The sequence below is a fragment of the Syngnathus floridae genome, chromosome 8 (assembly GCF_059516105.1).
Source record: "Syngnathus floridae isolate MCC-2025c chromosome 8, RoL_Sflo_1.0, whole genome shotgun sequence".
Taxonomy (NCBI): Eukaryota; Metazoa; Chordata; class Actinopteri; order Syngnathiformes; family Syngnathidae; genus Syngnathus; species Syngnathus floridae.
In genome coordinates, this window is record NC_142420.1 from 3,818,723 (window position 1) to 3,834,279 (window position 15,557).

Consider the following 15,557-nt stretch of genomic DNA (forward strand, 5'->3'; position numbering starts at 1 on the left):
ACGAGGACACATTTTTCTCTACTGATATATCACTTACATTCATATACAATTACCATTTAAAAAAAAAAAATTCTCATGAAATTGAGATTTTTTGAAACAATGATAAAGATCCTCCCTTTTGTTTACAGAAGGTGCTGTCCGTCAAACATTGACATTTTTTTTTTCTTTAGACATTTTAAAGATTACTTCTATGTCGACATGAAGTCTACATTAAAGCAGAGACTCACAAATCCAATAAACCTCACCTCGCTTGGTCCCCGATAACCTTAGTATATAATAACATGCTCACTTTACTCTTCTATAATTCAACACTTTGCCATGGTAGACTAACACTAAAAGGCTCTCTGTGTGGAGTTGTATGATTATGTGAAAGAGCTGTGGTTGCTTCACCTTCCAAGTCTATTTAAAGACTCGCCTCTAGATGTGTATTTTTCTTTTAGGCAAAACCTCGAGATGTTCTTTCTGTGAATATCGCTCAATTTAAGTAAAGTAAATCATCCTAACTTTATTAACATTTCAAGCAAAATAGTTTTTCAAATTGAACTAAGTGGGCTACACACACACTTCATCACAAATCATTAAATAGTGAAAAACAGATGGTCACCAGAAAACCAATTTTGTCATCCACTTATAATTATTGCTCAAGTCCTATTTCAGTGTTTTTGGAAAACAAAAAAACAACACTATTTTTAGAACATATGTACACTGGTATATTTATTATTGACATTGTAAGAAAATCTTCAACCAGATGGGTGAACAAATAAGCAAAAGAAAGAAAATACTAATGTGTATTATAAAAAAAAAATGTTCTTCCTGGTTTCTAAAAGTATTACAATATGATTTAGGCAATTATGTGCCAGACGATATCCATTTATGCATTGTGCCGATACAGGGCGTGAATTAAGATTAAGTGCTTGTAGGTTTTTGATTTATAAAATAGAATCTTACTATAAACAATATATTTTAAAAAATGTTTTAATTATGAAACAGCAATGATTTCATTGTCAGGGGCACACAAACGATTGGATGTGATGCTTGACAGCCCTCACGGCCCTTGATTAACTTCTGGAAATGTTCACTGATGCTGTGCCATTGAAATATGTAATACTAATGTTAACCACAGGGTGGCAGACATCGGTCACAATGAAGACTAATTGTGAAGAAGTGCATCTGGTCGGCCTTCTTGGAAATTGAGGACTGCTCCGTTGCGCTATGTTGTAGTCAGCGGTAAGTTGGATGATTTACTCAATTAAGTACTCGTAACGTGATGAATTCATGAGGGATTTATAAATGGAATGTTTTGTTATCTTGCTGCTTTGTATTTGTACGAGTGAAACTTTTAACTTGGGAAAATGTCACTACTCTCTTTAGAATTATGACTGATCTCATAAGATTTCAATTTACGACTTTGGGAGGGGAAATGCATCTTGAAAAGGGAAACACTTGTTTTTGCCAGATTGTGGGTATCTTTAGCTTCCTCTCCTGTGATAGGATGTAAAGCATGTTGACTAGCATGAGTGCCCCAAGGCAGCGAGGGTCTCTGTCAGACAACACCCCTCCCCCCTGTAGGATGGTCTGACCGGTAATGCGTGGCCCGCCGTCAGCCAAGCCTGGAGCTCGTCATGCATCCAGATGACCGCCAACCGGCAGCCTATCGCACACTAAAAACAAAGGAAGCCACATTCCTTGCGTATTCCCACACGAGCGCACATCCTGGAGCAGGGGAAGAGCGGGACACCGGGGTGGAGGAGTGGGGGCTGGCTGGGGGTCCGATGGGGATTGACTGGGAACGACTCTTCTGATGCCGAGCGTCTTATCAGCCTTGTTTGCGCACTTTCCCCTCCCCAAAATCCTCACCCTTTCAATCCATCTGCTTGATCTGGAATCGTGCTGGGAAGATGAAGCATTGCTGCTGAAGGATTGTTGATTGTTTTTTTCATAGTTCTGGACACCTCTGGAAAGATTTACGAATACAAGAAAGCACTATAATTTTCTAAATGAAACTTTAACATAGTTCCTTGACACTAAGATGCCACAAAAGGGCAAAGTAGTGCTTTAATTGCTTTACCCTAAGCGCAAAAACAGTGTAAGCTGAGTTTTTCCAGCACAAGAATAGAGAATTTTAAAAAAATCTTTGAATAGGGTCATTCTCAAATGCTGAACCGTGAACGTGGTGCTTCACTGTATACTTATCGATGGCAATGCAATCCTAACGTGTCCATTTATTAAATACCAGTAGAACAATGAAACATACACAAAATAGGCTCACTGAGGCAGAAGCTGTTGTCTGCCACAGCTCACGCGCCCAGACTCTCACACACAGACCCACTGTTGTCACATACTGCTCCTCCAGTCCCCACCAAGATGTTACTCGACATAAAAACGTGTATTTTCTACACATTTTCTACTTACGATTTTTTTGTGTGTTCAAACTTGTTTACAATGTGTTTTGAAAGATCTCTACATGGTCTCTCCACATGGCAAATTTTACTGTATTTGAACCTTGAAGACACTTGCAGCAAGCAACTGTTCACTGGACATGTTCCGTTACCAAGAACATTTGTGCGTATATGTCACAAAAGGCTTTGGAGGTCGATAGTAGCAGAGGAAAAGTTGATGATGTAAGCCAGCTGCGAGAGAGCTGAGCAGCTTGAAGAGTGTCCTCGTGCCTTATATGGGAATTTTATCTGCTCCACTCCTGCTGCACTCCCATAACATTGTTCTAGTGGACCACAACCACTGTTATGAGTTGAACAGTTGTCGTTTTCTTTCCAGTGTCAATAAGTGCGTTTTAAATGTGAAGCAGGGTGATAGCTGGAGATAATTTTTTTATATATAGGGAGGAGACAACAAGTTTGGTAATGGGAGGGAAAACAGCTGGGAGACCCAGGTGGGGCTCCGTCGGGTCTGAAGAGAGAATATGGCTCCCTTGAGACCTCATTCACACACGTACATGTGTTCAGTAGTATGACCCTTGCGATGCGGGGCGTGGGGGTCACCACACGAGATGGCGCTGTGACTGAGGCAAGTAAAAACTTGGGGCCTATTTTGGTAGACTCAGTAAAAATGGTCATAGTTTTTCGAAATACTTTTTTTGCGCAGATGTATTTAATTGAGGCCCAGGCAGAGAGATTATCATCTGAATAATGTTTATTCTAGACAGCTGTCTTTTTGTTGATTTATTATATTCTCATATGAGTATATATGCATGCCCTGGATTTCCACACTCAATTTAAAGCATCTACCCCTTTGTATGCAAACACATGGGTAACAAGGTGAGGCGCAGTCAACATTAATAACTGGAGATCCCTTGACAAGTATGACTGAAGTCTCAGGTGATCGGAATGATCAGAGCTTTAGAGTAGGGGCCCTTGAGCCCTCTGTGCCTCATCACCTGGCCTCACATCACCTCCGCTATGAGTCAGACACGAGACAGGCCAAGGCGAAGGAAGACAAGCGAGAGACGCCGAAGATGCTGGCGGCCTCCAAGGAGGGGGTGGTCAGACGCACCAGGAATGAGTCAGACGTCCTCCTACGTGTCGCTCGATTCAATCTAAGATCCAGGTTGCTTTATTTGCAGCTATTCATACAAACTCTAATAGCCGGTATTTTTCTGATGCTGTTCGACATCCAATACTGAATGGAGGCTCAGAATCGAAACAGGAATATTCTAAGATAGCATCAGAGCCGAAAAAAGCCCCTTTCACACGAACTGTAAAAATAAATTTCTTTTGACTTTTTTTTCCCCCCCGATGCTGTTCTGCAGAAATGGCATCAACACAAAATGGGAGAGAAGAGATTGACTTGCCAATTTATCACCTCTTTCAAATGTCTTCGACATGAAATGGAAGGACAAAATTGACCGGGCACATTTAGGGCTTCTGAAGTAGTAAGTGAAGAGAGGCAGGATGGTGCCTGTGTTGGAAAAGTGCAAGAAGTGTGAAATGGGAGTTTTCCTTCTCCTGCCCTGTTGCTCTGAAAGCAATCCAGACCCTGGCACTGACATCATCAAATTATGACATTGCGAAATGCTGCTTTTCATTGTGCAATCGCACACATTTGTGGAAATCTCCCGCTTGACTGAGTTGTGACCGAAAGGCGAATGTGGATCAATGCTGAGTATTTTGTTATCGTTTTGCTGATTTTGTGGTGTCTGTGTGAAACATTCTCATGATGTAACAGATGCAGGACGATACGTGTGTGGTTTTGTGGAAGGGAATGCTGGAAAGGCAGGACAAAAATGTGGAGAGGGAATCTTTTCCCGCCATGATGCATTGAAAACATCTGTTGCAAAAGTAGATAATTGCCAGGTTTGATGTTCCATTTTTCTGCAATCTCTGTGTGAAAAAATGGCTCAACAGAAGTAAAGTAATGCCGTCCCGGCGAGTGAAAGTTTTTGCAGGGTGTCTGCGTGAAAGAGGCTTCAGTTCGAGGTTCAACCCTGGATGACCCGGTCACATGACTGCGTGAGTGAGGCGTGGCCTCGCGAGAAACGCTGACATCATGCAGGGTGTACTTCCTTTTCACATGACCACGGGGGTGATGTGATGGGCGAGGCTGCACACGTGTGACTCACGCACGACGTGATGTCAACCTCTGAGAAAATGGACATGTTCATTTGTTCCGTTTTTTTTTTTGCAACCTCCCCGTACCTTCGCTGTTGGGTTTACTCGTGGGGGAAAAAAAAATTCACAAGATAAGAGTCTGCGATACGCATTCCTTCTCTAAAGCCTTTGGCCTTCACTTTTTTTCCCCTCGCTAAACCACCCAGCTGTTCCAGGGAGTGCAGACGGACACACTGGATGTTATTGTGCTGTTCCGACAGCGCCCAAGCAGGGAGGGGAGACAGCTGTACTCGTGTGGCCCGTGGCTGCCCGTCATTAGTGCCAGCCATCGCTCCCTTGTTCCGCATGCTCCCCAAGCGCCACACCCTGTAGAACATTCGCTGACCTGATTTCTGGCTGTCCCTCCACCTGGACACAAAGTACCGAAAAGTTCCTTGCAAGTCGACAAAAAATATTGCAGATTCATCATCACTAGATGTGACATGCAAGCTAATGTTAGTTAACACTGTTCCTCTGCCTTATAATGATAATTGGGCTGCTTTTTTGGGGAAGAAGTTGACACCAACACGGAACGGCGTACAGCGATTGATCCAGCGAGCTTTTCGCCTTCAGCTTTTTGTCTTCACTTCTTCCGGACTTTCGGTAAAAGGTGTTATTTTCCTGTCTTTAGCAAAAATACAGTTCTGCATAAAAGACCGCGGTACAGAATGGAAGGACAAAGTTGACCCGACAATACTCCATATTTTGAGGTAGTATCAGAGTATTTCAGATGCCTCTTTCAGACTGAGAGCGTTTCGAATCAACAACACAGAAACACAATGGAGTGAAGAAATTGATTTGGCAATTATTCACCTTCCAAGGTAGTGTCGGAGCTCATTGTGCGAAGCTTTTCGAAGGGATTTAATGCAAACCACAAAAAATAAAAGAGTAACAGGTTTCAGGAACAGACTGAACTGACGAAATCTGAGCATGAGCACAGCTGAGAAGAACACGAAGGATTTGGAATGGGAATAGACCAAAACTAAACAAATACCTCAAAGCCACACTCTTGAGTTGACAATACACTTAAGGTACTGTGAGACCATGACGTTTGTGCATCAAATAGAAGAGCAGCGAGTTGTAATTATTGTTGCACTGGTGAGAGGATGCAGTGTGCGGCCTCTCTAACAAGCTCCCACTCAGCCCACTGGAGGCAGGCAGGAGGGAGGGTGGGAGTGGGAGTAGAGTGACTGCGAGCGAGGCTGTTAGAGCAAGTGGGTTGGATGTGACCATTTCTGTGTGTATGTGTGTGCGTGCTTGTCAGGGAGTGTGTGAAGAGTGTGCATGTGTGTGTGTGTGTGTGCAATGTGTGTCCTTTTGTGTGTGCTGTACTGGGATGTGGAAATTGAATGGAGCCTTTCACTTGGGCTGCTCGTCTCCCCGGGGGTGGGGTGGGTGGGTGCGGTTGCCATGGTTATTCTGGAATCCTGCCGCTAATGGGTGGGAGTTTGTGTCGCTCTGGCAACCTGGCCAGTCTAGGCTGGAATATGTGTGTGAATGTTAGCGTGTACACCAGGTGTGGTTGGATGGACACAGGAGGTCACATACGGAATACTGTACACTGTATGTAGGAGTGTGCGTGCGTGCATGTGTCTGCGTGCGTGTGAGAGCGAGAGAAAATGCATAAAAGGTGTTGCTGCACAACTTTAATACGGAATCAGGTGTCTATTCGATTTTTATCTGATAAAGATACAATTGCAATTACTACTTCTTACTGGCCAGCATCTATTTATATAAATGGACAGCATATAAGAATCAGGACACAATTCGACACTTATTTGAGTTTTATATAATTCAAGAGTGTGTTCAATGTCAAATGTATTCATAAAATTCATAAATATTTTTAAGATTATAGTGTCTTTTGGGGGAGTAGTGTTTATTTTTTCATATCTACCATGTATCCAAATCAGGTTGAAGATCAAAAAGGCTCAGTATAATATAATATAATATAATATAATATAATATAATATAATATAATATAATATAATATAATATAATATAATATAATATAATGTCCATGAATTTTATTTATAATCAGATAATGTAGTATAGTGTCCATTTGGAATGAGGCATTTAAACAGTGTATTGAAGTGGACCGCACTATACAATAAAATTTGCCCACATACCCAAGAAGTGAGTAATATTGTCTTTGTAAATGAGGAATTTTTCCTGCAGGTCTTTTATTTTTCGGTTGTACCTAAAGGAGTGAATAGTGAGGATCTCCTAGTCATCACAGAAAATATTTTTATTTATCCTAGGAAAAGCACAGTGTATGTAATAATATCATGGTCATACGGTGATGAAATAATATTTCCCTTTTACGGCATTGTTGCAAGCGGGAAACATAATGCAGTCCAGCCCTCCCTGTATCCCCGTTACCCGCCCCATTTTAGCCCCGGGCTAGAGCAGGGCCTGGAACGAGGGACGGAGAAACCCATGTGAAGTAAACGTTAATGAGAGGTTACATCCTGTCTTGCATTTTTCCATAAGATTGGCAAAGCTCGTCAGTCTCACGCTTTACATGCTAATTTGTTTCATTAAGACCTGCCCCTCCTCAGTTTCTGTTGCTGAGTCTGACAAACTTTCAGAACATTTCACATAGTAGAAGATATATTACATAATTCTCCCAAAAATCTTGAATGTTATGTATTTTTCCACAATTTTATTCTTGTACAATTTATTCATGTGACAGAACAATTGGAATTTTTTTATTTTTCATTTCTTTTTTATGAATTGTATGCATAGCAGAGAACTGCATATGCAATGTGAGCAGATCATCCAGGTTCCTCTATTGCCAGTGTTGTCCTTGAGGGGATCAAGCCTGTGATAGTCACACAGATGTCTTGGCTGCCGTTTCTCTTTTGGAGGACTAATCCATACGCTGCACCAAGCCCCTTTGGATTTAAAGGAACTCAGCTTGGCCATGTACACCTCTTCCATTCCAGTCATTATGTGTGCCTGGAAAACACAGTGGGGAAAAGTGTTTCTTTTGTAGCGTGTCCAAAATGAATACGAATATAAAGCAAAAGGCAATATTATGACTATGGTGATGCGTGACACAGTCGGTCAGCACACGCTCTGGATCAGGCGGCAAAGGACAGGAACCAAATCATTTGTCATATAACTCACAGCTGTCAACTTTGATGCATTTTATGCCGAGAATTCAGTCAGATCTTCCCCCCAAAAAGGCAGTGACCAGAAGCTGGCTTAGACTAGAAGGACCCCGTAGAGGCAGAGTGATGCCAAACCATTATAAAATAATTCAGAGAACACTTCCAAGTATGTCGCTGGCCAGAAAGGCAAACAATCAGCCAATCAAAGACAGCGCTACTATAAAAACATCTTGTGAAAACTTGACTGATGCACGAATATTTCCTTTGTAGGATATATTCAACTGTAGATGACCTTTTAATGGCAGTTGGTGGACCAATTCAATGTGTTATTTTTGCAATATTGTGTTTTAAAGCAGATTTCTAAGCAATTGTGCTTAGATATTTTTCCAGTTGAAAGGCAAATCTGCATTGAAGCGTTGTGAGTTCTACCACAAGCCTTCATGCAGCATGTCATGAAAAGTAGGAAAAACAGACAGACGATCCCGAACTTATTTTCAGTTGGTGTTACCACAGTGCAGAGAAAATCTGTATGTATTGCTGTGGAAGAATCAGTTGTTTGAAGGTTCGTAATTACCATAAAATCTATGCTAATTTCTATTAACCATCAAATATTAGTTTGCTAGGAGCATTTCCTTAGATGAAAATATATGATTTGGTTGAATGTTTATAAGGGGGTACTATTTTCATGCTAGCATAAGTCTACTGACCGAATTCCAACCTGATCGTACGTATCGTGTGATTTTTAAAGTAATGCAAATGATTTTAAAGCAATACAACAACAACAAAAACTGGGAGATGAGCAATTTTTGCAATATGGTGGCTTGGCATTTAACTGTTAAAAGTGGATTTGCAACCGTGCATGAGAACGTTTTAACTTTTGAAGGCAAAAAACTTCCTATTCTTAATTTAGAATGTTTTTGATCATCCTAATTCAATTTTGAGGAATTGTATTCATATGTTGTGGTATTCAAATGTACTTTTCCTGACTTGACAGGCTTCAGGAAAGTTGAGTAGCAGCAGCCGTGACATTCCCTCCTCAGAATTCTTGACACCTTCAAAGTAAGCCACTTTTTTTGTCAGTTTCTTTTAGACCCCCTCCTTTTTTTTTTTTCTTCCTCTTCTGCATGTTTTCTCCCCTCAGCCCCTTCCCAACCACTGCCAAGATTTCCACTCTGTAGCCCAGACAGCCTCAACCTTGACTCAGGGCCACCCCATTTTCTCAGCGGCCAACTATTTTACCAACCGCAGCTTTAACTTCACCGCTCCGCCTCCCGGCCCGCCAGAATGTACACGGCACCACTCGGGGGTCTTTCTGGGAAACCGCGGTATGAGAGGAGAGAGGGGCCGATCCGACATCCAAGGCCCCCAAAAGACACATACGTCAGTACAGGCAGCGGCCCCGCAGGAGTCGTCCGGGTTCGTTACGGCCGTTTTAAATGCTTCTCGGCATACATTGGAGGTGTGACTTATTGAATGGCCAACACATGAAAAATGATTCTGGAGATGACTCAACACACTCATCCAAGAAAGCATATTGGTGGATTAAAAAAAAAATCTAATTGTACCACAGAAACTTTGAAAAATGCCAAATTCAAGAGGAAGCTTTTTAGTGGGATTTCACAAATGATTCGAGGATCATTTGGCTACTCATCATTAAGACAAGTGAGACAAATGTGAAAATAGATATTTTTTAAAAATACAGTTTTCCACAGTCTTCAGAAGCACCCATGTGCCAAAAATCCAATTGGTGAACAATTTCCTCACACTAGTAGTCTAGTTGAACCCTTTCTAAAAAAAATAAAAAATAGTCCTTGGACCAAAGAATTCAGACAGAGGCAGAGACCCAAATCTTGAAAGTTTCAACATAAGTCCAAGTGACTTGTAAGTTCACACACAAGTCATATGGACCAGTTTTTTTTTTTGACAGAGACTACCACAAATGTGCTCAACAAAATCCTATGAAACTCAGAATTTTGCTTTTTCAAATGTTGGCCTTTTCTGTCATTTTGTTCTCGCTCACCCTTACCCACATGAATCCGAACTCCATCATTTTTTGTCTGGTAAACAAAGAAGTTGGTGAAAGAGTCGTGTGTGCCACTTTTTGCTGACACACTGATATTTGTGGATTTGATTGGATGAAGGGGAATACATTTGTGTGTGTATTTTTTTCCTTTTGAGCAGCAAGGGCCCACACTAACCACCCTGGGGTCTTGTTATCCTCCCCTATGCCTGAGCCTGGGGGCCACGCTAATGAATACTCCCGTTGCAGAAGCTCCGACGGCTCCAATTGGGATATCTACAGGGCTCAACCAGCCGCTTGCCTCCTCCTATCCTCCTCCACCTTGTCTGAAAGTCCTGCTGCAGTGTGAATGAAGGCGGACTGCGATGGAGACATTGAGGAGGGTAGGTGATCGCACTGAATAATTGATGTGACCAGTTCACTCAGGAACACCCTCAGAGTTTCTCCCCACATGCACGCACACACTTCGACATACATACACTTCTATACGCACCTTCTCTCACACTGATTATAAGGAGAAATATGCCAAGATTAAGTGGCTTAAAAATGTGAATTATTGGCGACTCCCCAATGCTCACTGCTGAAATGTCTTCCACCTTTGCAGTTTAATATGCTCGTCAAATAATTCTCAAAGACCATGACATTTCACCAGGTGAAGACCGAGAACCAGAATTTTAATTAGTATTTAAAAAGGACAACAATAGTTCATTCCAACTGACATGGAATTTATTCTACATGAGAAAAAAATGAGCCCCCCACCCCCCAAAAAATTAACATCCACCATCCTTTTAATTCAGATTTGAAATTTCACACACCGGCCCAGTTTAATACAATCATTGGACCATGAAGTTTCACCAGATGAGACCCCTGTTATTAAGCCCAACAGGTCACACCCTAGGGCGACTCCAGGGGGTGGCCAGGGGTGGCTATGACCACGCCTGAAAATTTAGAAAGGGGTGGCCAGTAAATTTTCATGGCCACCCCTGACGACCCAATAGCCACTGCCCAGAATAGGTTGCATAAGCGTCATTTATGCTTTCTATACCAAATGCATAAATGCCAGACAAGCTGACCCCCTTTTTTTTTTTTTTTTTTTTAAATCTCACATTAAGCAAAGCATTCTAATCAGAATCATACTATCTATTGATCTATGTTGGGAAATACAGTATGTGATTGTTTCGGTACTTGCTTATATGTATACTTATTTCTGCTGTTTTGTTTACAATAATAATATTTGTCCCCACCCCTATGAAAAATGTCTGGATTTGCCCCGGTCACACCATTCACGCTAAATTTGATTGAGTTGACATTTAATAACAACTTCAAGATTCTGTCTCTGAAGATGTACAGTTTGGTGCTGATCCAGCCTTGAGGGAGGTCTGCACTCTATTGAGAGTAATTCAAGTTTTATTACTGTTCCGCCTAGTGCAACAATAATCCTTTTTCTTACCTTATATAAAACTTAATAAGGTTTCGCTGCATTCCAAAAATTCAATTATGAAACATTCCACAAGAATCCAAATGCTGAGTGAAATCACTCTGATCCACACAAGCAAATCAAATATTAGCTTGTCGTTTTTTTGGGAGTTGAATTGTTGGCATATCTACCAGAAAATATAAAAATAACAGTTCTTTTATAATGTCTTATTATGAGAAAAAAAATACCTCCTTGGTGTTTGTTGAACTGATTTGAAGAAACAGGCCTTGCTAATAAGGCCCAGTGAGACAGTGCTCTGCAAGCTACAGAACACTTTCGTATATTGAATGTAATAGTAGCTTTGGTGTTAATGATAGGATGCACCAGCACTGATGCACAGCGGCCAGAATCCCGGCTCAATCATTTTAATATAAAAAAAAAGAACTGTCACAAAGTCTATAAACTAACCAACAAGTATAATGTAGTGCATTTAGACACCACTAAAAAACGACGATGGTTGATTTGCTGCAAAGTGCTGACCCGTTCGAAATATTGGAAACTATCTGTACGCCGTAATGTGTTTGTTTTTGTGTGTGTGCACATGTATATAATGGCGGATTGGGGGGGTTGCTATAAAATAAAAAAAACTTGTGGAATGCCCCCCAGCAGAGTGAAGACTTTAGGAGGGAATGTGTGTTTATATAGGAGCAATTTGTGTTTCAGTCCCATCACAGTCAGGAGCCCATTAACCAACTTTTTGTGATAAAGAAAACTAGAGGGAATGTCGAGAGTGAGAGAGCTGGTGTTGGTGTCCGACTGGCTACCTGTTGTACTTGGCATTTGTGAAGCAGGTTTCTGATTTCTGTCATTGGTCCCATGGCCTTAACAAGCCTGAATGGATATTGAGCAAATTTTGTGAACAAAAGACTTTTATTTGGATCTTTTGTGACAGACACTTTTGAACTTTTGTTAGCTTCTCGTATTTGCAGCTGCTCTGTGCTTGTCACATGTGTCTGTCTACCTTGTGTCTTTGTACCAATTCACATTGGCTCATACCAGCTTTTTCTGTGAACAAAGTATTTTGATTTCTATCTTCTGCGTCCAGCGTAGTGCACGTAAAAGCTCAGATCGATGTCCGCAGATGACAGTACATGGTTGTGTTTCTGTTCGCACTCTAATTAGAAGAGCATGTCCCGAGGAACATCTCGCAAAGCCTGTGACTCAATCGCTGACAACCCAAATGTGAGAGCCGAAACTGTGGCAAGGTTTTTTTTTCCCTCTTTTTTTTTTTTTTCTTGCAGTGAATACGAAGCGCGAGCATTTCTCCCCGGGCTGCGCATTAGGCCGGATGCCATGCACCTTCGCCCACATGCCTCCCACCACCCGGCGCCCATGTATATAAATATATAGAGAAGGCCCAAGCTGCAAGCATGCAGATAAAGAATCATCTCATTGATGTCGCAGAAGCTCGCCGGTTGAAAAAAAAAGAAATGTCTCTGACAAATCAGATTAACCAATATGAATGCGAAGCGTCAAATATTACATGCAAATGTGCAAATACAAGTGCGTAACACCTGTTGGTACTTGGAATGTACCTTGAAGCAAAAACACTGTCACGACATCACAGCCTCCAGGAGACATGTTTATGATTAGGACGACCTCTTTGAACAGCATACAATTTATTATACCCCAACAGAGGAAGTTGATTTCATCACCATTTCGTTTTTTTTGTTACTTGGCAGGGCTATACAAAATAATAATTGGTCGTTTTAAGTGGAGGAGTGCCTCATCATCCGGTCTAATTTGTTGTAAAACGCAACAATTACTGCTTGAGCACATTAAAATGAATGCTATATAAATACAGTATCAATAAATCAAGTTTGTATGTGTCCAAAGTCACCAGGCATAAGCTGGAACATCCCTTGACCTCAAACGGTATACCGTATTTTCCGCACTATACTATTCCTCCCTATCCCTGCAAATAACGGGCGTCCACAGTATTATTTCTGATTTTGTTAAGATTTTAAAGAGCTTGTCAACATTTTTTGAGGTAAATATTGCTTGAAGACTAAATTCAAGCCTATGCAGAAGAGGGTAAACCTGTATGTTTAAATGCCTGCGGGAATTCAAGCCGCCCTCTGTCATCTGTTTTTTATCAAGGAGAAACCGCCTGTTAAAGGTGCCGGCAATGACGAGCTTGGCCTGCGTTGGCTTGTCTTGCACTTTTTACCCTCCCCACAAAACAAACCCTGCACCAGCCCCCCCCTTTCACCAGCACCTCAAATGAGATCTCCCTTTCCCGGCCTGTTTCTTTTCACTCTCTTTGTCTTTTGCCATTTTCTTGTTGCCAGACCTCCACTTTACACAGCTCCACTTCCTCCTCCTTCCTCCCTCCCTCCCCACGCCTTGGCAACTGGTCTCCCGGAAAGGTAGAAAGCCTGTGTGTGGTGAAAAACCCAATGCAGCATCACAGGGGCCAGGCTGGCTACTCATTCAAGTACATGCAGCCAAAAGAGGCTTTCGAGGACATGATCGTGAAAAGCGAGAAAGGGAAGGCGGTGGGGGAGTCCTAAACAAAACAACCGGCGTTGTCATGATCGCACATACGACTTGCAAGGGAGAGATTGCGCAGCGGTTACATTCAGCCAGATCCCACAGGGGGATCAATAAGGAACATCTGGGGCTGGGGTGGACAGGGCAGCTTTTGTTTGCAGGCCTGACACCTCACCCACATTCTCTCCGTGCAAGGGAGCAAGGAGGAATAGCTTAAGGGAGGGTAGAGGTGTTTGTTTTTCTTACCAAGGCAGATGATCTATCACCTAGAGAGGTCGTTATTGTCAGAAAATGAACTAGAGCAATTTGATAGATGACAATTTGCTTTGGGCGTAACGATTCAAGAGTTCTCAACTAAATATTTTAGGAAATGTGCAGAAAATGTCATAACCCTTGTGCCCAAGCCACAAGTGTACTTCGTCATTAAATACAGTGCAGCTCAGCCTCCAGCTAGCCGACGTTGTTAGTGTAGATATGATTTTGGCAATATATACAGCGCAATTACAGTGAATGTTTTATCATTTAGAATTTAAAATAACTCGCAATTTTAAAGTAAAATGTGAACAATCAAGATCAACATTGAACTACCTAAACACAGAGAATCCAAGTTATTAACTGTCTTGTGTTGGGCTGTTGTTATGGTGACAGATAGTGAGCCAAAATTTTGCACTTTCAATAATTGCTGTTTGTGCGATGAAAAGCAGAGAAATGAAAAGAGGGATCGCATACTGGTCTGTAACTCGGGGTAAAAAACGGCTAACGTGTGTTGCCAACAGGGCTTTACATGAATTGGTGGTGATTAGAATTGAGATGCCAATTGGAATGCTGAACCAGAATTTTCAGATCCGATTGAGAAATAATCTTAACATATTGCTAAGTGTACTATTGTCACAGGAATGGCGCATTTTAAAACTTTGTCCATGTATAAGATATATACGTGGGCCGGACTTTGGACACACCTGCTGTAGTGGCTCAATATTGGTCCATATATAAGGCGCACCTGATTATAAGGCGCGCTGTCGGCTTTTGAGAGAATTGGAGGTTTTTAGGTGCACCTTATCGTGCGGAAAATACGGTACTTTGTGAGAGACTTTGGGGGGTGAAAATAGAGATCAGTGGTGCTGCTATAAGTGCAGGAAAGCTGGAGGTGGAAGAGTCCTGTGAAAAGTTATGGGGGCTATCCCAGCTGACTGGGGCAACAGGTTGGGTACACCCTGGATTGGTTGCAGATCACACAGTTGGACACCTGGTCATCTGAGCTTTCGTCATTAGGGGCCGAGTAGATAGCACTCAATGGGAAAGAGGATTTTGGAAATTTTCATGGATTCGCATCAGAAGTGAGCCTCGGGCGTGTGCCTGGGTCCCCGCGCCAGTGATGATGAGTTGTAGCACTTTCTCAAGCCAGCCAACAGTCTGTAGCCACTAGCCAGCACATGTTGTCTGTGATGAATGTACTCCCTTTCTCTCCCCCTCACACACTTTTTGAATCCAAAATTGAAATGGAGAGAGTGCGCGCCCAAAAAGGCTTTTTTTGCAGGAGTGAAATGGAAAAAGAGATTTGGAGAGTGGATGAAGTGGAAGTAAAAAACAGTTGGAAAGAGAGAGGGGAGGAACGGTGAGGTAATGAGGCCAGTGACTGGCTTTACACCTCATCTCGGTGGAAACTAATTGGGAGAGAGCTGCAGGGCACTCATTTGAGCACTCTGCTGGGTAAATGTAGTGCAACCAACTATGAAGGGTAAATCAATGTATTACCTCGGCCTACACCTTGCTTTTTTTTCTTCATTCGTCCTCTCGCAATAAGCTATCCAGCTAATAAAAATTCAATTGACTTGCACTGCGCTTGTGGG

General features: G+C 42.1%; 1 protein-coding gene across 1 annotated transcript in view; it reads left to right on the forward strand.

The window, feature by feature from the left end:
* Positions 1–1,106: 1,106 nt before the first annotated feature.
* Positions 1,107–15,557, forward strand: part of klf12b (Kruppel like factor 12b) — a 62,715-nt gene continuing 48,264 nt past the window's right edge. Inside the window, exons 1-3 of the mRNA XM_088382082.1 lie at positions 1,107–1,227; positions 8,712–8,776; positions 9,987–10,120. Coding sequence (XP_088238208.1) covers positions 10,087–10,120 — 34 coding nt within the window. The 5' untranslated portion in view covers positions 1,107–1,227; positions 8,712–8,776; positions 9,987–10,086. The remainder of the gene's footprint in view (positions 1,228–8,711; positions 8,777–9,986; positions 10,121–15,557) is intronic.